This window comes from Mobula hypostoma, chromosome 6 (assembly GCF_963921235.1).
Source record: "Mobula hypostoma chromosome 6, sMobHyp1.1, whole genome shotgun sequence".
Classification (NCBI taxonomy): domain Eukaryota; kingdom Metazoa; phylum Chordata; class Chondrichthyes; order Myliobatiformes; family Myliobatidae; genus Mobula; species Mobula hypostoma.
Genome location: NC_086102.1, coordinates 41,146,323 through 41,168,282, shown reverse-complemented (window position 1 = coordinate 41,168,282; position 21,960 = coordinate 41,146,323). Strand labels below are relative to the sequence as shown.

Genomic DNA, 21,960 nt, shown 5'->3' with positions numbered 1-21,960 from the left:
GTGAGGCAACCAGAATTGAGCACATTACTCCAAGTGGGGTCTGACCAGGGTCCTATATAGCTGCAACATTACTTCTCGGCTCCTAAATTCAATTCCACAATTAATGAAGGCCAATACACCGTATGCCTTCTTAACCACAGAGTCAACCTGCGCAGCCGCTTTGAGCATCCTATGGACTCTGACCCCAAGATCCCTCTGATCCTCCACACTGCCAAGAGTCTTACCATTAATACTATATTCTGCCATCATATTTGACCTTCCAAAATGAACCACTTCACATTTATCTGGGTTTAGCTCCATCTGCCACTTCTCAGCCCAGTTTTGCATCCTATCAATGTCCCGCTGTAACCTCCGACAGCCCTCCACACTATCCACAACACCTCCAATCTTTGTGCCATCAGCAAACTTACTAACCCATCCCTCCACTTCCTCATCCAGGTCATTTATAAAAATCACGCAGAGTGAGGGTCCCAGAACAGATCCTTGAGGCACACCACTGGTCACTGACCTCCATGCAGAATATGACCCATCTACTTGCTTTCTGTGGGCAAGCCAGTTCTGGATCCACAAAGCAATGTCCCCTTGGATCCCACGCCTCCTTACTTTCTCAATAAGCCTTGCATGGGGGACCTTATCAAATGCCTTGCTGAAATCCATATACACTACATCTACTGCTCTTCCTTCATCAATGTGTTTAGTCACATCCTCAAAAAATTCAATCAGGCTCATGAGGCACGACCTGCCCCTGACAAAGCCATGCTGATTATTCCTAGTCATATTATACCTCTCCAAGTGTTCATAAATCCTGCCTCTCAGGAACTTCTCCAACAGCTTACCAACCACTGAAGTAAGACTCACTGATCTATAATTTCCTGGGCTATCTCTACTCCCCTTCTTGAATAATGGAACAACATCTGCAACCCTCCAATACTCCAGAACCTCTTCTGTCCCCATTGATGATTCAAAGATCATTGCCAGGGGCTCAGCAATCCCTCCATCACCTCCCACAGTAGCCTGGGGTACATCTCATCTGGTCCTGGCAACTTATCCAACTTGATGCTTTCCAAAAGCTCCAGCACATCCTCTTTCTTAATATTTACATGCTCAAGCTTTTCAGTCTGCTGCAAGTCTGCACTACAATCACCAAGATCCTTTTTCATAGTGAATACTGAAGCAAAGTATTTAATAAGTACCTCTGCTGTCTCCTCCGGTTCCATACACACTTTCCCACTGTCACACTTGATAGGTCCTATTCTTTCACGTCTCATCCTCATAACGTTTAAATAGATTCTACACAATAAGTTTACTGGTTTATCTCACCCTTTTGTGTTAGTGTTTCACTTGTCACTTAGCTTCCATTTGATATTGAAATTATTTTTCAGAGGCTTCCAACAGTCTGAATAGCTTTTGTCCAAGCAGTTGCAGGTCTCCAGACCCCATTTGGTGACACTCATGTTGAAAGAGCTCTCAAACATAAATGCCTGTCCAAATAAATAGAAAGTAAAAGAAACTTAGTAACTTGGAAGAGCAAATCTGCAGAGAGATAGCAGGCAACTGCAGGAAACAAAGTTGTGGTGGTAGGGAATTTTAATTTTCCATACATTGATTGGGACTCCCATACTGTTAGGGGTCTAGATGGTTTAGAGTTTGTAAAATGTGTTCGGGAAAGTTTTCTAAATCAATATATAGAGGGACCAACTAGAGGGGAAGCAATATTGGATCTCCTGTTAGGAAACGAATTAGGGCAAGTGACAGAAGTCTGTGTAGGGGAGCACTTTGGATCCAGTGATCATAACACCATTAGTTTCAATTTGATCATGGACAAGGACAGATCTGGTCCTAGGGTTGAGGTTCTGAACTGGAAGAAGGCCAAATTTGAAGAAATGAGAAAGGATCTAAAAAGCATGGATTGGAACAGGTTGTTCTCTGGCAAAGATGTGATTGGTAGGTGGGAAACCTTCAAAGGGGAAGTTTTGAGAGTGCAGAGTTTGTATGTTCCTGTCAGGATTAAAGGCAAATTGAATAGGAATAAGGAACCTTGGTTCTCAAGGGATATTGCAACTCTGATAAAGAAGAAGAGGGAGTTGTATGAAATGTATAGGAAACAGGGAGTAAATCAGGTGCTTGAGGAGTATAAGTGCAAGAAAATACTTAAGAAAGAAATCAGGAGGGCTAAAAGAAGACATGAGGTTGCCTTGGCAGTCAAAGTGAAGGATAATCCAAAGAACTTTTACAAGCATATTAAGAGCAAAAGGATTGTAAGGGATAAAATTGGTCCTCTTGAAGATCAGAGTGGTCGGCTATGTGCAGAACCAAAGGAAATGGGGGAGATCTTAAATAGGTTTTTTGCGTCTGTATTTACTAAGGAAACTGGCATGAAGTCTATGGAATTGAGGGAATCAAGTAGTGAGATCATAGAAACTGTACAGATTGAAAAGGAGGAGGTGCTTGCTGTCTTGAGGAAAATTAAAGTGGATAAATCCCCGGGGCCTGACAGAGTGTTCCCTCGGACCTTGAAGGAGACTAGTGTTGAAATTGCGGGGGCCCTGGCAGAAATACTTAAAATGTGGCTGTCTATGGGTGAAGTGCCGGAGGACTGGAGAGTGGCTCATGTTGTTCCGTTGTTTAAAAAAGGATCGAAAAGTAATCCGGGAAATTATAGGCTGGTGAGTTTAACGTCAGTAGTAGGTAAGTTATTGGAGGGAGTACTAAGAGACAGAATCTACAAGCATTTGGATAGACAGGGACTTATTAGGGAGAGTCAACATGGCTTTGTGCGTGGTAGGTCATGTTTGACCAATCTATTGGAGTTTTTCGAGGAGGTTACCAGGAAAGTGGATGAAGGGAAGGCAGTGGATATTGTCTACATGGACTTCAGTAAGGCCTTTGACAAGGTCCCGCATGGGAGGTTAGTTAGGAAAATTCAGTCGTTAGGTATACATGGAGAGGTGGTAAATTGGATTAGACATTGGCTCGATGGAAGAAGCCAGAGAGTGGTGGTAGAGAATTGCTTCTCTGAGTGGAGGCCTGTGACTAGTGGTGTGCTACAGGGATCAGTGCTGGGTCCATTGTTATTTGTCATCTATATCAATGATCTGGATGATAATGTGGTAAATTGGATCAGCAAGATTGCTGATGATACAAAGATTGGAGGTGTAGTAGACAGTGAGGAAGGTTTTCAGAGCCTGCAGAGGGACTTGGACCAGCTGGAAAAATGGGCTGAAAAATGGCAGATGGAGTTTAATACTGACAAGTGTGAGGTATTGCACGTTGGAAGGACAAACCAACGTAGAACATACAGGGTTAATGGTAAGGCACTGAGGAGTGCAGTGGAACAGAGGGATCTGGGAATACAGATACAAAATTCCCTAAAAGTGTCGTCACAGGTAGATAGGGTCGTAAAGAAAGCTTTTGGTACATTGGCCTTTATTAATCAAAGTATTGAGTATAAGAGCTGGAATGTTATGATGAGGTTGTATAAGGCATTGGTGAGGCCGAATCTGGAGTATTGTGTTCAGTTTTGGTCACCAAATTACAGGAAGGGTATAAATAAGGTTGAAAGAGTGCAGAGAAGGTTTACAAGGATGTTGCCGGGACTTGAGAAACTCAGTTACAGAGAAAGGTTGAATAGGTTAGAACTTTATTCCCTGGAGCATAGAAGAATGAGGGGAGATTTGACAGAGGTATATAAAATTATGATGGGTATAGATAGAGTGAATGCAAGCAGGCTTTTTCCACTGAGGCAAGGGGAGAAAAAAACCAGAGGACATGGGTTAAGGGTGAGGGGGAAAATGTTTAAAGGGAACATTAGCGGGGGCTTCTTCACACAGAGAGTGGTGGGAGTATGGAATGAGCTGCCAGACGAGGTGGTAAATGTGGGTTCTTTTTTAACATATAAGAATAAATTGGACAGATACATGGATGGGAGGTGTATGGAGGGATATGGTCCGTGTGCAGGTCAGTGGGACTAGGCAGAAAATGGTTCGGCACAGCCAAGAAGGGCCAAAAGGCCTGTTTCTGTGCTGTAGTTTCTATGGTTTCTAACTTAACATTGAAAGTAATCTTGGGCTGAGATCAACGCATTCTGTAGGTGGCATATTTGTAAAATGAGTAAGAGTTTTCTAAAAATGTCACATGGCCTAGTCAATGGGGCTAGGCAGAATAACAGTTCGCCATGGGCTGAAGGCCCATTTCTGTGTTGTAGTACTCTGAATGTATAAATTTAGGAATACTATTTCTTTGGAAGGTATTCTGGACTATGATATATTAATCAAACAGTCTAATCTAAGAATTAAACAGTTGGATCCAACAGAGTCCTTCTGTCACTTACCATTGTCCCATCAGCTACTCGTTCTGGTTTGAGTTCTGCCTTGCTTGCTTTTTCAAAACATTCAGCATCTGGCCCATGTGGAGTCATAATACTATGCAGACTAGCCCCGCCAGGCAGGAAGCCCTGTTCCTTTGCTTCATAATGACCCTTAATCAATCCCATAAATTCACTCATACAGTTGCCTGGGCAGGAAAGAAACAGTGTTAAAACCCATACTTCTGCAAACCATTCTGCATTTTCTTTGCCTCATAACCAAAAGACCAAATTTTTTGGGTGTAAGAAAACAATAGATAAGGGATTATAATTGCCACTCTTGTCAACACTTAGTATACACTTCCCTTTTTATAAAATTTAAAATTCAGCTGTTAAGAATTTGTGCAATGCACATGGATAAGTCAACTATGATGTTTTGAAATCCATCGTAAAGATGCTGTGCATAGAGCTTCCCATGATAGCCATTATAGAAGATGGCAACATCCTCCAATGCAATCCTTATGTAAGGGAGATCAGTCCATTTACATTTTCTGAGTATCCAGTACCCAAAACCTACTCTTAATGTTCCATAGGGATCTTGAATAATACTGAAAAATATCCTTTAATATTCAGGGGAACATGATTCAAATACAGTAGACATGTGGTGTACCATTACTCAGACTGATCAGCCATGCAAGGATCTTCAAACTCAAGCTCAGATATTGCTATTCCCATTTTGACATGAATGTTCTCATATGAAGTAGATGATTGCAAAATTATGCCAGGTACACACCAAATCTTTGACGGGCTCCTGGATGCAGTTTATCTAATGATATTAAATTGGGCATTAGAGCCAGGTAAAGGATACAAAAGAGATTCAATTGTATGATGCCAGAAATTAAAGGTTATAATTAATAAGACTGAACTTTTTTTAAGATTTTAAGATGGTAAAGAATCTCATCAACCTACTTAATTGTTATCAAGTATCCTGTAGTACAAATTATCTTTAGAAAGCACTAGGGAATGTTGGAAGAATTTATTTTACACAGAAGATTTTCTGGACATGAACGTCTTTCATAAAATCATTGTGGGTCATACAATTGTACAGTATGTTATGAGTATCCAGTTCCATGATCCCAAAGCTTCTTAAATATTGGTTCACTGAACTAAAATGAAACTTAATGGTTCGATTAAGAAATAATCACACAATTTCACAGTGTACATCCCAGTCTTCAGTTGGCCAATAACCACTAGTCTAAGGACTAATTAATAAATTTACAAAGACTAAATAAAATAACGTAAATAATAGGAATAGGCCATACAGTTCCTTAGGTTTCAATAAAATGATAGCTGATCGGATATTGGCCATGGCATCCTCTATGGAATCTATTTCTCAAATAGAATGCATCTTTAGTAAGATGTACAAAATTACTGTAAATATTTGCCATTATTTATCTGCTGTCTTACCTTTTCCCTGTCAGCCAACACTGCCTTCATTATCTTTGTAATTGTCTTCAATTAAATGCAATCCTCCAGTTTCTGAAGAACTTTCTTACACTCAAACTGAATATGAAATCATTCTTCTCCAGAGGATATTTTTCAATGAGATTATTATTTAGCCTGCACATTACAGTGACCAGGTCCAAAATAGCCTCTTCCTGGCTGTTTCCACATGTGCTTCTAAAAATAACTATCCAAATACATCTAGTAAACTTGCCCTCAAAACTACTTTTCCAATTTGATTTGTTCAATGTGTATGACAATTAAAGTCATCCATAGTCATCACAGCATCTTCCTTGAACATTCTGCACCCCCCTCCACCATTATTTCTTGATTTCTATTCTGTTAGCTACTGTTAACAGGTGTATTTTTATCTCCCATCATTATTTATTTCTCTTGCATTTTATTATCTCCATCCAAACTAATTCTACAACTTCATTTTCTGAGGCATGATTATTTCTCACCATCACTATGCATTGGTCTCATCCTTTGTTATCAGGAGTACCCCATATTCTTTCCCTTTCTGCCCATGTCTCTGAAGTGTGAAATACCCAGCAATATATAGTCCTCAGCCTTGGTCACCTTGCAGACACATCTCATTAGCAGCTAACATTGGATACCCATTTATGTCATCAATTTATCTATCAGATTGCAAAAGTTGCATAAATTCAGATAGCCTGCGATTTGTTTTTTATGCTGCTTTCCCAAATTTGACTCTCTTTGCAGATGTACTGTGATTTACTATCTATTCCGTGCATTATTGCTCTTGTTCGTAATATCAGTTTCTTTTTGTATTGTGTTAATAAAAAACATAGATAATCCACAAATGAGATTTGCTATAACTTACGATGGTAGTAAGGAGGCCTGAATGTGTGGTTAGCTACTCCCCAACGTGGTGGAAAGATCACAAAATCCGCAATAGCCACACCTGGGCGAGTTGATTTAGCAGTCAGCACTGTGAAAATTGAAGGATCCTAAAAAGACATGTGGTTTTTATTAGGCTGCTGATCCATACTGGAAACGTGTCAACACGATGTCAACTTGTCTCGATTTGGTTACCTTGCACAGGAGTGTTTGAAGTAAGAGATTCTAACTTTGATTGGGCTATTTTGATTTTTTTTTAAAAGCAAAAAATGAACTTTCAAATTATCTTTGATATCTGACTCATTCCATAGCACCAATTTCTCTATTTATATAAGATAAAACTGCAAGATAAAGCATCTGTTACTTCAACAGAATCATTTTGTTTCTCCCATGTTGGGAACTTCAATGGCCTATCCATCAAATAACAGAATGTGAAAATATTTAACTATTTTGCAAATGTTTCCTTAAGTTTCAAATTCCTCCAAATATTCAGTGATATTTTTGTGATATTTTGAATATCTTTTACCTTTTAAAAATCTCTTAAACTTCATCTATTCTGTATAAATCAGCTACGATCACCTCAACAGATGCCATCAGCTGATCAACATACTAAGCTGAACACTGTGGTGTGAAGCAGAACCCTTCCTTCTTACCACTGTTAAAAACCAAAACTCAGATGGCAAAACCATCCAGTGGAAGTCCTATCTTGGAATACAAAACAAACCACGAACTTTGCTACTGGAGAATGTTTCACTGCAAAACGTTTGAATGTCCAAATAATATTTGTGCTTGATATACTAAAAAAAAATTCATCAGGAAAATTACTTACTGCATGATCAAATGCAACACTATTAATGATCATGAAGTTATTCAAATTGTACTTGTAAGGTGTATAGTTTCCATGCCAGGCCACAACATTAAATGGAGAGATACTCTGGAAAAAAATGGGAACAAATATTAAAATCTGAAGAATTATGGCTAAGATCAAATGGCCATTTCTAAACTTCCAGAAAACCTAGCCCTATGATAAATGCATTTGTAAGCACAGACGAAGTGTAAATAATCAAGTTATGTCTCCTTTCATTTTGAGAGCATTGGAATGTAGATGTTATAAAGTTATGCCTAAACTGTACTGAATTTTAATCAAAGTCAAGTTGGAATTCCTTGGATGCAGACAGATGAGTGTTATAGCATAGATTCACTATAATAGGCCTTAGAATTAAATTATGAGGAGAGGTAATATAAACCTGGCCTAATGTAACCTCACGTATTGGAGGGTTGAACTAAATAAGAAGTCCATTAAAGAATTCAATATGGTAGTCCATTCAAACAAGAAAGCATTTTACAAAACCTAGTTTTTCAGCCTATGTCACTGAATGTGTCGTGAGAAGCAAGCACCCCAGACAAATATTCTATTTCATGGATGCTATGAATTATTGCAGCATAACTTTCTCAGCACATGTTAATGAATTCAGTATAGTTCAATAACTGAACAAAAGTCTTGGGTCTTTTTGATTTGTTATTACACAGGGCAAAACACCTGCTTCACATTTGTGACCCATTAATGAAGCTGAATACTAAAATTTTAGGATAATTTTGTTGTTTATGCACCAAGTGTTTGATACTGATTACCTGCTGGGCAGCAAAAAGCTTCCCCTGAAATTTGTTGATGACAGTAAAGCCTGCTGGAATTTGTTGGTTTTCATACCATGCAACAGGAACTTTGAAATCCCTGGGATTGGCAAGGCCATTGGCTCCTGGTAAAGCAAGTCAAATACTTTAAGAATATAAACAAGGTTCTTTGTCTGAGAAAGAATGATAAATCACTTCTAATTATTAAGTACATTTTATGTATTCAGACAGTTTAAATGTTCTTTATTTCAGCTGGCCAAAGCAGAAAACTTTCAGTCATTTGAGAATTTTTAAAAATTAAATTGTTGCACTAAGGTACTATCAAACAACTACTAAGAATTGCTACAATATACAAAATGCTGCTATTTGTAAATGGTATATATTACAATTAGCATACACAAGTGGTAGAGGGAGTAAATATTAGGCAGGAGAGAACTTGAATATCCCAAAAACTGATGTCACAAGATGCAGCTGCAGAAAAATAGAAAAGACAGGCTATACTGTGCAGAGGACATACAGTATCTAGTACAGTACTGCTAAGCAACATTTTCTGATCGATCACTGTCCATCCCTCTCTCTGACTCTAATTTTCTCTCTCTCTCTACACCTCCCCCCTCAACAGATGTAGTTTGCTTTCTGTTTCAAATTGTTTTCTTAATGTCTCCAACTGTCAGTTTTTAAAAGTGTTTGTGTTCTCAATGACATCGCTCTTCACTCTCTCACAGACAATTCCATTGTCCTCTCCACCCCTCCCTTCATTTAAATCAATGACCCAGTTCTGACGAAGGGTCATTGACACAAAATGTCAATTTTGTCTCCCTCTTCACCAGTGCTGCTTTGGCTGCAGGATGGTCCAGCAATTTTTGCTTTGGTTTTAGATTTCCACCATCCGCTTTAGTTTGCTCTAAATTAGTAATGCAATAATGCTCTGATAATCTGGCACGATTAGGATTGTGGAGGTGATGCACTGACAGATTTTCTAGACTACTGAATGCTATTTCTTTTAATATCTCTCTATTATTTTACCACTTTTTAAGTTGTCTGTGCGAGGAGTGGCGCCCCACACAGACTTCCAGTCTGCGCCTTGTAAGGCATGAAAATGCCCGACGCAGGCCTCTCATGGTCTGAGTCGAGTTCCCCTTTTAAGATGTTACACAATATGACAACAGATATTCCAGTGAACCAGGCAAGTTGAAAAGGTGTGCAGGAACGGGAAAGGTTGCATAGGGACTGAAGTCCTGGTGAGTGGAAAGTGCAAGTGCAAACCCAGGCCCCAGTAAGTGAAATTGCAGAGGAAGATTATCTTTTGGAAGATTTGCAACTAAAAATGTGATTTCAGCTGTTCCACCAATATAGAGACTGCATGATTAGGGTGCAGATATTGATCTAAAATCAATTTTACAAAACTATCAATGAAATAATTAAATTCCAGATGAAACATGCTGATTAATATTCCGTATATACTGTAAAGTGCTAACATTCACTTTCCAACTATTTGGAAATGTCGGTTCGGCACCTGACTCACTCTAAATCCACTAGGATACCAGTTCCTGCACTTCCAGTGCTCCAGTTTCTGTGCTCCCCTTTAAGCTGCTGTGGCCCTGTTTCGCAAGTTCCCATTCAATCCATCGGCTTCACTGGAAAATACCTTTTGACACCGAGTAACATAAAAATAAGCGAATTCAAACCATGTTGATGTATTAATAGGAATACTTATTCTGTAATATAGTCCAGATAATCTGATATCCAGCATCACTCTGTCCTGAGTGTTGGATTATCAGAATTTTATTAATCCTCTGTTACCTCTTACATAAATAACACAATATCACAGAAAGTAATTTACATTGTAGCCTAAAACTAAATATTTTGTACACTGCAATCTTTACCAATAGGGCCAAGATCAGGCAACTCAAAATGTGCTCCAAAGATTTCCAGAACGTAACCTCTGGTTTCTTCAAAAACCTTCACACTGAAGTGCATGCCTTGCTGCAAAAACAAAAAAATCAAAATTATATTCCAGATATATAGGAATTTCACGCAGATATCAGTTTTTTCTTAAAATTCACAGGTAAATATTTCCCATAGGAAAACCTTTCCCCCAATGTCAGCAATAAAAGAGCTGGTCATTGACTTCAGGAAGGTGGCCAGTGTACGTGCTGGTCTGTATCAACAGTGCTGAGTTTGAGATGGTTGAAAGCTTCAAGTTCCTAGGAGTGAACATCACCAATAGTCTGTCCTCCTCCAACTGTGTAGATACATGGCCAAGAAAGCTCACTAAAGCCTTTACATCCTCGGAAGACCAAATAAATTTAGCATTTCCCATCAACCATTACCAATTTTAATGATATACCATAAAAAGCATCCTATCTGGATGCATCACTGCTTTGAATGGCAACTGTCCTGCACACAACTACAAGAAACTATATAGAGAAATGGACATAACTCAGCACATCATAGAAACTCCCCTCCCCTCCATAGTCTCTGTCTATACTTCTTGCTTTTTCCAAATATACAGTGCCTATAAAAAGTATTCACCCCCCTCCCCACTTTTGAAGTTTTCATGTTTTATTGTTTTACAACATTGAATCACAATGGATTTAGTTTGGCTTTCTTGACACTGATCAACAGAAAAAGACTCTTTGTGTCAAAGTGAAAACAGATCTTACAAAGTGATCTAAATTAATTACAAATATAAAACACAAAATAATTGATTGCATTAAGTATTCACCCCACTTTAATATGGCACACCAAATCATCACTTATGCAGCCAATTGGTTTTAGAAATCATATAATTAGTTAAATAAAGATCTGCTTTTGGAGACTTGTGTGCATTCAAGGTGTTTCAATTGACTGTAGTAAAAGTACACCTGTATCTGGAAGGTCCAACTGCTGATGAGTCAGTATCCTGGCAAAAACTACACCAAGACAACAAAAAAAAACATTCCAAGCAACTCTGCGAAAAGGTTATTGAAAGCACGAGTCAGGAGATGGATACAAGAAAATTTCCAAGTCACAAGATATCCCTTGGAGTACAGTTAAGTCAATCATCAAAAAATGGAAAGAATATGGCACAACTGTCATTCTGCCTAGAGCAAGCTGTCCTCATAAACTGAGTGAACGTGCAAGAAAAGGACTAGTGAGGGAGGCCACCAAGAGACCTATGATGACGCTGGAGGAGTTACAAGCTTCGGTGGCTGAAATGTGAGAGACCCTTGCCCCGGTCCTTCATCAGTCGCAGCTTTATGGGAGAGTGGCAAAGTGAAGGCCACTGTTAAAAAAAACTCATATGAGAGCTCAGCTAGAGTTTGCCAGAAGGCATGTAGGAGACTCTGAAGTCAGCTGGAAGGTGGTTCTATGGTCTGATGAAACCAAAATTAAGCTTTTTAGCCATACGACTAAACGCTACATTGGGCTTAAGCCAAACATCCCACATCATCAAAAATACACCATCCCTACCATGAAGCATGGTGGTGGCTGCATCATGCTGTGGGGATGCTTCACTGCAGCAGGCCATGGAAGGTTTATTAAGGTAGAGGGTAAAATGAATGCAGCAATACACAGGGAAATCTGATGCAGTCTGCAAGAGAAAGGTGTCTTTGGGGAAGATTTGTTTTCCAGCAAGACAATGACCCTAAGCATAAAGCCAAAGTTACATAGGAATGGCTTAAAAACAACAAAGTTAATGTCCTGGATTGGCCAAGTCAGAGTCCAGACCTCAATTCAATTGAGAATTTGTGGCTGGGCTTGAAAAGGGGCTGTTCACTCACGATCCCCATGCAATCTGACAACTTGAGCAGTTTTGTAAAGAATAATGGGGAAAAATTGCAGTGTCGATATGTGCAAGGTTGATAGGGACCTATCCACACAGACTCAAGGCTGTAATTGCTGCCAAAGGAGCAGCTACTAAATATGACTTGAAGGGGTAAATACTTATGCAATTATTTTGTGTTTTATATTTGTAATTAATTTAGATCTGTTTTCATTTTGACACAAAAGAGTCTTTTTCTGTTAATCAGTGTCAAAAAAGCCAAATTAAATCCACCACGATTCAATGTTGTAAAACAGTAAAACATAAAAACTTCCATGAGGGAGGTGAATATTTTTTACAGGCACTGTATAAAGAGTAACAGAGAAGCGAGAATGGGTATTGGACTGCTGGAAAATGATGTTGCAGGGGTAGTAATGTGCAGCAAAGAAATGCAGATGAAATTATTAAGTATTTTGCATCAGTTTTCACTGTGATAGACACTAGCCATATGCCAGAAATTCAGGAGTGTCAGGGGGCAGAAATGAATGTAGTTACTATTACTAATAGAAGACGCTTGTGAAGCTGAAAGGTCCAAAGGTAGAGGAGGCATCTGGACCCGATAGTGGACACTCAGGGTTCTGAAAGAGGTGGCTGAAGAATTTGTGGAGGCATTAGTAATGATCTTTCAAGAATCACTAGATTCTGGAATGATTCAGCAGGAGTGGAAAATTGCAAATGTCACTCCACTCTTTAAGAAGGGAGGGAGGCAGAAGAAGAGAAATTACAGGCTAGTTAGACTGGCTTAAGTGGTTGGGAAGTCGTTGCAGTCCATTATTAAGGGTGAGGTTTCAGAGTACATGATAAAGTAGTCCAAAGTCAGTATTGTCACCTTAAGGGAAATCTTGACTGACAAATCTTTTTGAATCCTTTGAGGAAATAACAAGCAGGATAGAGAAAGGAGGACCTGTGGATGTTGCTTACTTGGATTTTCAAAAGGCCTTTGACAAGGTGCCACACACGAAGCTGCTTATCGTGGTAAGCTCCCATGGTATTACAGGAAATATAGTCGCATGGATAAAAAAAATTGGCTGACTGGCAGAAGGCAAAGAATGAGAATAAAGGGGCCTTTTCTGGTTGGCTGTCCTTGATTAGTGGCGTTCCTCTAGGGTCATTGTTGGGACCGCTTCTTTTCAAGTTATAGATCAATAATTTTGATGACAGAATTGATGGCTTTGTGGCCAAGTTTGTAGATGATGCAAAGATAAGTAGAGAAACAAGTAATGTTCAGGAAACAGGGAGTATGTAGAAGGACTTAGACAAATTGGGAGAATGGGCAAAGAAGTGGCAGATGGTATATATTAGACCATAAGACCATAAGACAAAGGAGCAGAAGTAGGCCATTCGGCCCATCGAGTCTGCTCCGCCATTTTATCATGAGCTGATCCATTTTATCCTATTTAGTCCCACTGCCCCGCCTTCTCACCATAACCTTTGATGCCCTGGCTACTCAGATACCTATCAATCTCTGCCTTAAAGACACCCAATGACTTGGCCTCCACTGCTGCCCGTGGCAACAAATTCCATAGATTCACCACCCTCTGACTAAAAAAATGTTTTCACATTTCTGTTCTGAAAGGGCGCCCTTCAATCCTGAAGTCATGCCCTCTCGTACTAGACTCCCCCATCATGGGAAACAACTTTGCCACATCCACTCTGTCCATGCCTTTTAACATTCGAAATGTTTCTATGAGGTCTCCCCTCATTCTTCTAAACTCCAAGGAATACAGTCCAAGAGCGGACAAGCGTTCCTCATATGTTAACCCTCTCATTCCTGGAATTGTATGGAAGTGTACGGTCATGCACTTTGGTAGAAGGAATAAAGTTGTAGACTATCTTCTAAATGGGGAGAAAATTCAAAAACCAGAGGTGCAAAGGGACTTTGGAGTCCTCGTGAAGGATTCCCCAAAGATTAACTTGTAGGCTGAGTCAATGGTAAGGAAGACAAATGCAATATTAGCATTCATTTCAAGAGGACGAGAATATCAAAACAAGGATGTAATGCTGCGGCTTATAAAGCATTGGTCAGACCACACACCTTGAGTACTGAGAGCAGTTTTGGGCTGCTTATCTAACAAAAGATCTGCTGGCGTTTGAGAGAGTCCAAAGAAGGTTCACAAGAATGATTCTGGAAATAAAAGGGGTAACATATGAGGAGCGTTTGATGGTTCTGAGCCTGTGCTCACTGGAGTCCAGAAGAATGAGGGGAATCTCATTGAAACCTTTTGAATATTGAAATCCCAGATAGAGTGGATATGGGGAGGATGTTTCCAATAGGGGGTGAGTCTCAGACCGGCAGGCACAGTGTTAGAGTAGAGGGACGTCCATTTAGAACAGAGATGAGAAGGTAGTGAATCTGTGGAATTCATTGCCACAGACAGCTGTTGAGGCCAAGTTACTAGATACATTTAAAGTGGGAGTTGATAGTTTCTAGATTAATCAGGACAACAACGGTTACAGAAGAATGGTGTTGAGTGGGATAATAAATCAGCCATGATGGAATGGCAGAACAGACTCAATGGGCTGAATGACCCAATTCTGCTCCTATGTCTTATGGTCTTTGATGCCTCAGTAAAGCATCCAGTGTAATCAACCCCACCCACCTCAGATGTTCTCTTATCTACCCTCTTTCATTGGGCAGAAGATAAAAAAGGCTGAAAACGTGTTACATCCAGCTCAAGAACTGTTTCTGCCCACTGTTGTAAGACTAAATGATTGCGTTGTATGACAAAATGGACTCTTAACCTCACAATCTTCCTCGTTATGATCTTGCATCTTATTGTTTACCTGCACTGCACTTTCCCTGTAGCTGTTATACTTCATAATGCATTGTTAATGTTTTACCTTGTTCTACCACAATGTACCTTGAAATAATTTGATCTGTATTAACAATATGCAGGACAAACTTTTCACTGCATTTCAGTACATGTGACAATAATAATAATAAAAATCTGTGAAAGTGGTAAAGAATGCAAGAATAGATTGTCACATGACATTTCAGCACAACCAGACTACTGAGATTAAAATTTGAGTTCTATTTGCAATAAATATTTCCCTTCTAATTCATAAATTGTTTGTTTGTCACTTTGAACAAGAATTAATATCAAATCCAATTAAGTAACAATAATTAACAATTGACTTAGAGGGCTGTATTGAAGCAAAATTCATGTTTTAAATAAATGCTGTTTCCTCCTGTTTACCTGAATGACACAAATTTCGTTGGGTTCCACCAGCATTTTGCCAAATTCTGTGGTGATCAGGAGGTTCCCTTTTTGGGGCACTGCAAGATAATTTAAAAGGTCCAAAGTCTTAAAACAAACATGTAAACAATGTTTCCTCAAATCAGTGTTGGTAAATGGATATGCATCTAATTTTTTTCCTCTCTTTTTAAGTTTAGTCATTATTGTGTTTTCTCTTTAACAGATGATACTGGAACATTCTAACATGTATTGTATTATTGTTGAAGTTTGTGACATACCACTTTCTGAACCAAAATAACAAAATAGTAATAATTAAATCCTGAAAGTAAATACTCTTAGTTATATCTGTGGTGCCTTCAGCTGACATAGCTTAAAAGAATAAGAGTGGAGGTTACCTTGGTATCTAGTTCTGTTGTTCATAGTTCCATTTCTTTGGTAAATATTCTTCAATTTATTGGCTAAGCTGACATTTTGATCAAACCATCAGATTAACATTAAAGTAAAGTAGAAGGTTCTGAAATACTACATTTTTTTAAAAAAAACAAAGGGTATAGATATCTGCCTCTAAAATTCAGTGCTGGCTCTGTCATTCCACTAACTGAAGGTCCTAATTTATTAAATCCATATTTGCTTTGAAATTGTTCCTATTATGTAAAAAATTTGGATTACAAGACACACCATTCAAATTTTGATAACGGCAATTGAACTGATTTATCAAAAGTTTTACATACCTAGAAGGAAATCCCCATCGGAATTATAAAAACTCCTGAAATACAAAAGTTTAATATGATCATACCTTGGAATTTTATTCTTAAAAACAGGATAAATTATGAGTATTAGGCAGGAAATAGGGTGAGTTAATTGGGAGAGATGGTGAATTTAGTCAGGAAGGAAAAGAAAACATAAGGTTTAAGAAGCTAAAGTCAAACAGAACCTTTAAATATGATAAAGAAAACAGAAAAGAACTCAGGAAGTGAAATAGGAAAGGTGAAAGGTTCTATGAAAAGTGCTTGGCAAGTAGGATTAAAGAACTCAAGGCATTATATAACTACATCAAGAGCAAAAGGATGGCTAGGGAACAGGTAGGACTTCTCAAAGATAAAGAAGGGAGGTGGAGGGGTGGGTGAGGTCTAAATCCATTGGTATATACGAAGGAGAAGGACTTGGAGGATAGGGAGACCAGTGTGCAACATGTTGCTGTGCTCGGCATTTTGAGATCAAGAAGAGTGGTGGAGGCTCAGGGAAGATCTAATAGAGGTTTATAGAATCCTAAGAGGTATAGATACAGTATCTATTTTCCCACGCATGAAATAGCAGAAAGCATGCAGTTAATGGTGAGAGACAGTAAGTTCAGGGAATGTTCCTGTGTTGTACTGTTCTATATTTGTCTACGAGACAATTCCTTCAGTTTCAGCTTATCCAAATTTTGTCTTTGAAACCATATGACTAGCCAGTTTATGATGCTCTCATGTCTTTGACCAAAATTGCAACATATGTACTATATATATTTTAGTTTGTGTTACAGAAAAAAACAATGAACTTTCTTTTAGAGTGTATTACATTCTGAGGTGTTTAGGATGAACACCAAAGGCGTGATAGTATTTTTTTAATTTAACACACAGCATGGTAACAGGCCCTTCTGGTCCCATGAGCCCACCTGCCAAATACACCTCTACGACCAATTAACCTATTGACCCGTATGCCTTTGAAACGTGTGAGGAAACCAGAGCACAAGGAGGAAACCCACATGGTCACTGGGAGAACATACAATCTCCTTACAGACAGCAGCGGCAGAATTGAACCCAGGTTGCTGGTGTTGTAATAGCATTTCACACCGTGGTGACTATTGGTATGATATGTTAACTGACTACTCAGAGAAATAAAAGAGACCCTAAAGGGTCCAAGTATCTAACAATGCTTATGCCTACTGAAGAAAGCTGATCCAAGAAAATTGTCTAACCAACTATAACCTCTGCATGAAATACCAGGTGCTAATTATCAGGAATAGGAGATCTTATAGCAAGCTATTAAGTTACAGGGTGAAGGAATTATCAATTTATTGATTGTGTGCAGGCGGGCTGGTATAGCAGAATGTAATGGGTCTTTATGCACCAGTATAAAGAGTTATATGTGCTTCCCAGAAATAAGAGATCCACCATCAATATTTGTTTTCTGTGATCCATAACGGCATATAACTTGGAAGGGTGGAAACCTTTCTTGATTATTAAGGAATGAAAAGGCTGGCATATCCAAGATGATACCTGGTCTTCACAGAAATGTAAGTAGCAGAAATTATTTCTCTGCAAGTAGAGCACTTGGTGACCCCTGATGCAGCGGTGAGCAGTACACTGAGAGGCAGGAAACAGGTCTGCAGCAACCACTTTGAAGACATTGATAGCCAAAGGAGATACGCACAAGAGCATAGTTAAATGCCTTGTTGCAGAATGTCGCATATCTCAGTCCTTGAAAACATAAACCTGTGATTTCATTAGAAACGGCTTCACCAATCACCTTCTAGCTAGCCCTCCTTCCCCTCCCCCCCCCAATCTTTTTATTCTGGCTTCTTGCCCCTTCCTTTTCGGTCCTAAAGAAGGGTCCCAGCCCAAAACGTCGACTGTTTTATCCATTTACATGGATGCTGCCTAACCTACCAAGTTCCTCCAGCACTTTGTGCATCTTGCTCTGGATTTCCAGCATCTGCAGAATCTCTTGTGTCTGCAATTTCATTGATCATTTGAGGATTATAAGCAGGATGTAGCTCAGAAAAACCCTTGGGAAGAGGCTGCTTGCAGTCTTCACCTTTTGATCTAAAGTCTCCTTCTGAGCCTATGACAGTGTTTATATGATTAAAGTGCTGTCAGCTGAGTAACTACAGAGACATTCATTGAATGAGTATCTCAGCAGCTAAATTTTGGAAGGTGTTTGTGCAACTTACATTGAGTTCTGAAGCTGCTCATTCATGTCACCAGTACCAGCTATCCCTTTAAAAAGTGAGAAGCAACAAGCGCATGATGTGCTCCTCATTTTAAGTTCCCATTATGTCAATTTAGAGAATATTTATGAAACAAATAATGAAGTCACCTGATAAGTACTGTCATTGAGAGAAAAAAAATCAGCTATGCCAATTTGGATTTTGACAGGATGTGTCCAATGGATTTCACTTGGAAATTATTGCGTCTGCAATCTATTCTGGTAAAATCAAAATTTTATGGGATTTGTACTTAACGAGAATGATGTGTTCCAATGCCCGAGAAAAGATCTGAAATACAGTGATCATAAATTTGAACTAATTTCCCTGGGAATCATTCTTAAAATTTGTAAAATTAAAGTGGAAATAGGAAGAACAAAAGAAAAAACATTAACATGGTGCCATCTATAAAGAAATCACACAATTGAGGGTTGTGCTGTGGACCCTCTGCTCCTCGATGCAATTATGTTGGAGCTAACCTGCATCCAGAATATTCTATACTTTTATTCCTTGGTTCCTAAGTATCTAAATATTTATTATTCTCGGTCACTTATTCAATACCCAAGCATCCACGTCCCTCTGTGAATAGAATATTCAAATGATTAGGACTCTTTTAATGAAAATATGCCTATCCTTTGGTTCTAGATTCTTGATTGAGACACAGAAAATAGGAGCAGGAAAAGGCATTCTGGTCCTTCGAGCCTATTTTGCCATTATGTAGGGCTTATCCTCCATTTCAAGTTAACCCTCTCCAGCCTCCAAGCCCTTTCAGAATTTGTACATTGAAATCTCTTGTTCTTCAATTAAAGAGAATATAGGTTAATTCTGTTCAATTCTCTCAATTGTCCAGCTCTAACATATCAGAAGAGAATCTAGTGAACCCTTTTTTGCAACCAGAAGCAAATAAATACTTTTAGTTGGAAAACTTTCAACATATTCTGTAAGCATTGCATCCGAAAATGCTCGTAAAATAGTTGCCACTTACTTATTCTCCATTGATGTGTTGCAGATATAGATATGAATAGCCAAGCCACAGTGAGACCTGATATCGCCAGCTCCACATATAGTATGTAAGCCCTGTTCAAATAGAGTATCATTGAAATAATATGCTGACAAAAAAAAGTGTAAGAAGCCCATGAGGAAAAGAATTTTGTTCCCAGACTCTGTGGAAAGACCAGCAAGTCACAAATGGAAGTAAGTAGTGTAATGCCCTGGTTAAGATTTCTACTGCTATACTGGGAGGTATTTTTATTTTAGCAGTTTTCTATAAAAGCAGTGTGTCCTGCTAGCAAGAATATTTTGGCTTCAGCCCTGTTGTCCAAGTCAGGAATGTTGTGTCAGTGAATTGGGGTTGTTTTGGTTTGTTTTGGTATGTGTTGTAACTTTCTGCCCAGTGGGAAGAGGGAAGATTCCAGAGAGCTAGGTGAGATCAGATTTCTGAAGGACAGTAGTCTGGTTTGGGGTCTTTTGGTGGGAGCTGCACAGAAGAGCACAAGGGGAAGATGCTGGGAGGCTCCCACCCAAAGGGGAGACCCCATTGTAAGAAGTACTTTGTGCAGATGAATAGTTCAAAGGAGGAAGTACCAGTACTCCTGAGTTAGCCAGTTCAGTCAAGATGGTGTTTGAGGGAAGTTCAAACTGTGGCTGGTGTCTTTCACATGGGTTCAGCATGTGAGTAAAGAGTTACACCCAGCTACTTCAGAAATGAGCTCCAATGTTTATGTGCATATTGTACTGGTTTAAATCTAAAGGGCCCTTTTATTTTTCTATACTGTAACTGTTTGTTAAAGTTGAAAATTTGGTAAATGTACTTTCTTTGTAATTTTGTGCCAGTGTACAATACGTCATTTCTTGGTGAACACTCATTGTGTATTAGGCAGCGTTTCGCTACAATGTTCCCTAATCGGAACATCCCAGCTTTCCTGTTTGGTTGAACCCAAATTATTCCGATCCTAGACGTGTATTACTTATGAAAGGTGGCCTTCTCCCCACTGAGTCATGTGGCTGTCAGCAGAGTTAGGCAACGAGCCAAACTTGTACGTGAGCCCAGTGAGAGGGTTGCAGTAGCAAAAAGAGTCATGAAGGCTTTGCTGATGTTCAAATAAGTTCAATGACTGATGGCTCCTTATTGCAATTCAGTTTATTCTCTTCCCAAAAACAGGTGATAGACAGATAAATAAATAAATGGATTGATGAATGAGTGAATAAATGAATAATGTATCCATTGTTAAAATGAAATACATGGAGGGATATGCAATGTCTTCAGAACTCTTTCTAACTAATTTATTAAAAACCTTAAATTATGATAAAAGAAAATGCTAAGAAGGTCAAGCATCAGCCATGGAGGGAAAAACAAGGTTAACGTTTCATATCTATGCCTTTACATCAGTATCAATAATTGCTTCCCTTCCTGAAATGTTTGATGGTCACTTGGCATTGTAGTAGACTGAAAATGAGGACCATTTTTGGTGAGAATGCATGCTGACCTAATTTAAAATACAAGATCCTATTCTGATGAAAAGTCAGGCTTATACTAATGTTGCTACAAAGTTTATCCCTGTGCATAGTTTATATGATCGGAATGGGCTTTTTAAACTGCTATCATATCAATTGTTTTTTTTTCCATGCTGAACTTCTTGAGTAAGATATAGTCACAGATGGAGAAGTTAAAGTAACATAATGTCTCTCTTACAGTTACAAAATCGACCATCTTCTCCGATTTCTTTTGCAGTTTGAAGGGCAGCCATCTGAGCTAAAAGAAAATTGAAATCATTTGCGTGAGGCCACTTTTGTTACAAGCTATACTTATGAACTTGCAAAAGCACTACTGAAATTAAAAACAAAACCCAGAAAATTCTGGAAATCGTCAAGTCATGTAGAACCTGAAACAGAGTTAATGTTTTGGGTTAATAACCTTTCATCAGACCAATTTCAATAAAACATCATCAACCAGAAACCTTTTCTCCACAGGTGCTACATGGCACTGGATCTTTACAAACATGTTCTGATTTTATGTAAGAGTGTGCAGAAATGAGATTAATCAAGCCTCATACATTTGGTGAATAAACTCTTCTTGGGCTTCTAGCCAACTACTGGTATGATTTTAACCAATGTTTCAATGACAAACTCTGCCATCTTCATCAGGGATGCCTGGGCATGTCTAGCCCTATGGTATATATACTCCATCGTCCATCCCTCCTGATTGGTTAGTCCTCGTCCAATCAGGTTTCCACTGTCCCACTTCAATTCCAGTTCTTACTTAGAGCAAGACCCTCGCCTTTGTTAAAATTATTTTCCTCTAATTTTATTTCAATGGCTTCCTTCACAGTTGGTCCCAAAAGCCATTGGCATGGCACAGTAGCTTTGTGCCGTTGAAGTCAATCCTATGGCCATTTGAATTTGATTGTAAACAAAGTGGGACAGAAGAAACCTGACTGGATGAGGACCAGCTAATCAGGAGGGACGGACGATGGGGGCATATATACCATAACCCCTGATGAAGATGGCAAAGTTTGTCATCAAAACATCAGTTAAAGTCAATTCCTGTACCTGGCTGGAAGCCCAAGAAGAGTTAATTCGTCATATCCACTGGGAAAACACTAGATCCTTTTTCACTCATACATCTGGTTTAAAAATGGATCAAAATTCCATGTTTGGAATTAAACAACTACGAGAACACTTTCTGCAA

The 21,960-nt window shown here is 38.9% G+C and overlaps 1 protein-coding gene across 2 annotated transcripts in view; it reads right to left on the bottom strand.

Moving 5' to 3' along the window:
- Positions 1–21,960, bottom strand: part of hgd (homogentisate 1,2-dioxygenase) — a 56,169-nt gene that overhangs the window by 2,039 nt on the left and 32,170 nt on the right. For both annotated transcript variants that reach the window (XM_063050650.1, XM_063050651.1), the window contains 10 exons: positions 20,965–21,024; positions 19,258–19,349; positions 16,036–16,070; positions 15,305–15,384; positions 10,186–10,285; positions 8,300–8,424; positions 7,497–7,601; positions 6,651–6,777; positions 4,331–4,512; positions 1,321–1,481 (listed from right to left, as the gene is read on the bottom strand). In XM_063050650.1, the coding sequence (XP_062906720.1) occupies positions 1,338–1,481; positions 4,331–4,512; positions 6,651–6,777; positions 7,497–7,601; positions 8,300–8,424; positions 10,186–10,285; positions 15,305–15,384; positions 16,036–16,070; positions 19,258–19,349; positions 20,965–21,024 (1,050 nt within the window). In that variant the 3' untranslated portion in view covers positions 1,321–1,337. The remainder of the gene's footprint in view (positions 1–1,320; positions 1,482–4,330; positions 4,513–6,650; positions 6,778–7,496; positions 7,602–8,299; positions 8,425–10,185; positions 10,286–15,304; positions 15,385–16,035; positions 16,071–19,257; positions 19,350–20,964; positions 21,025–21,960) is intronic.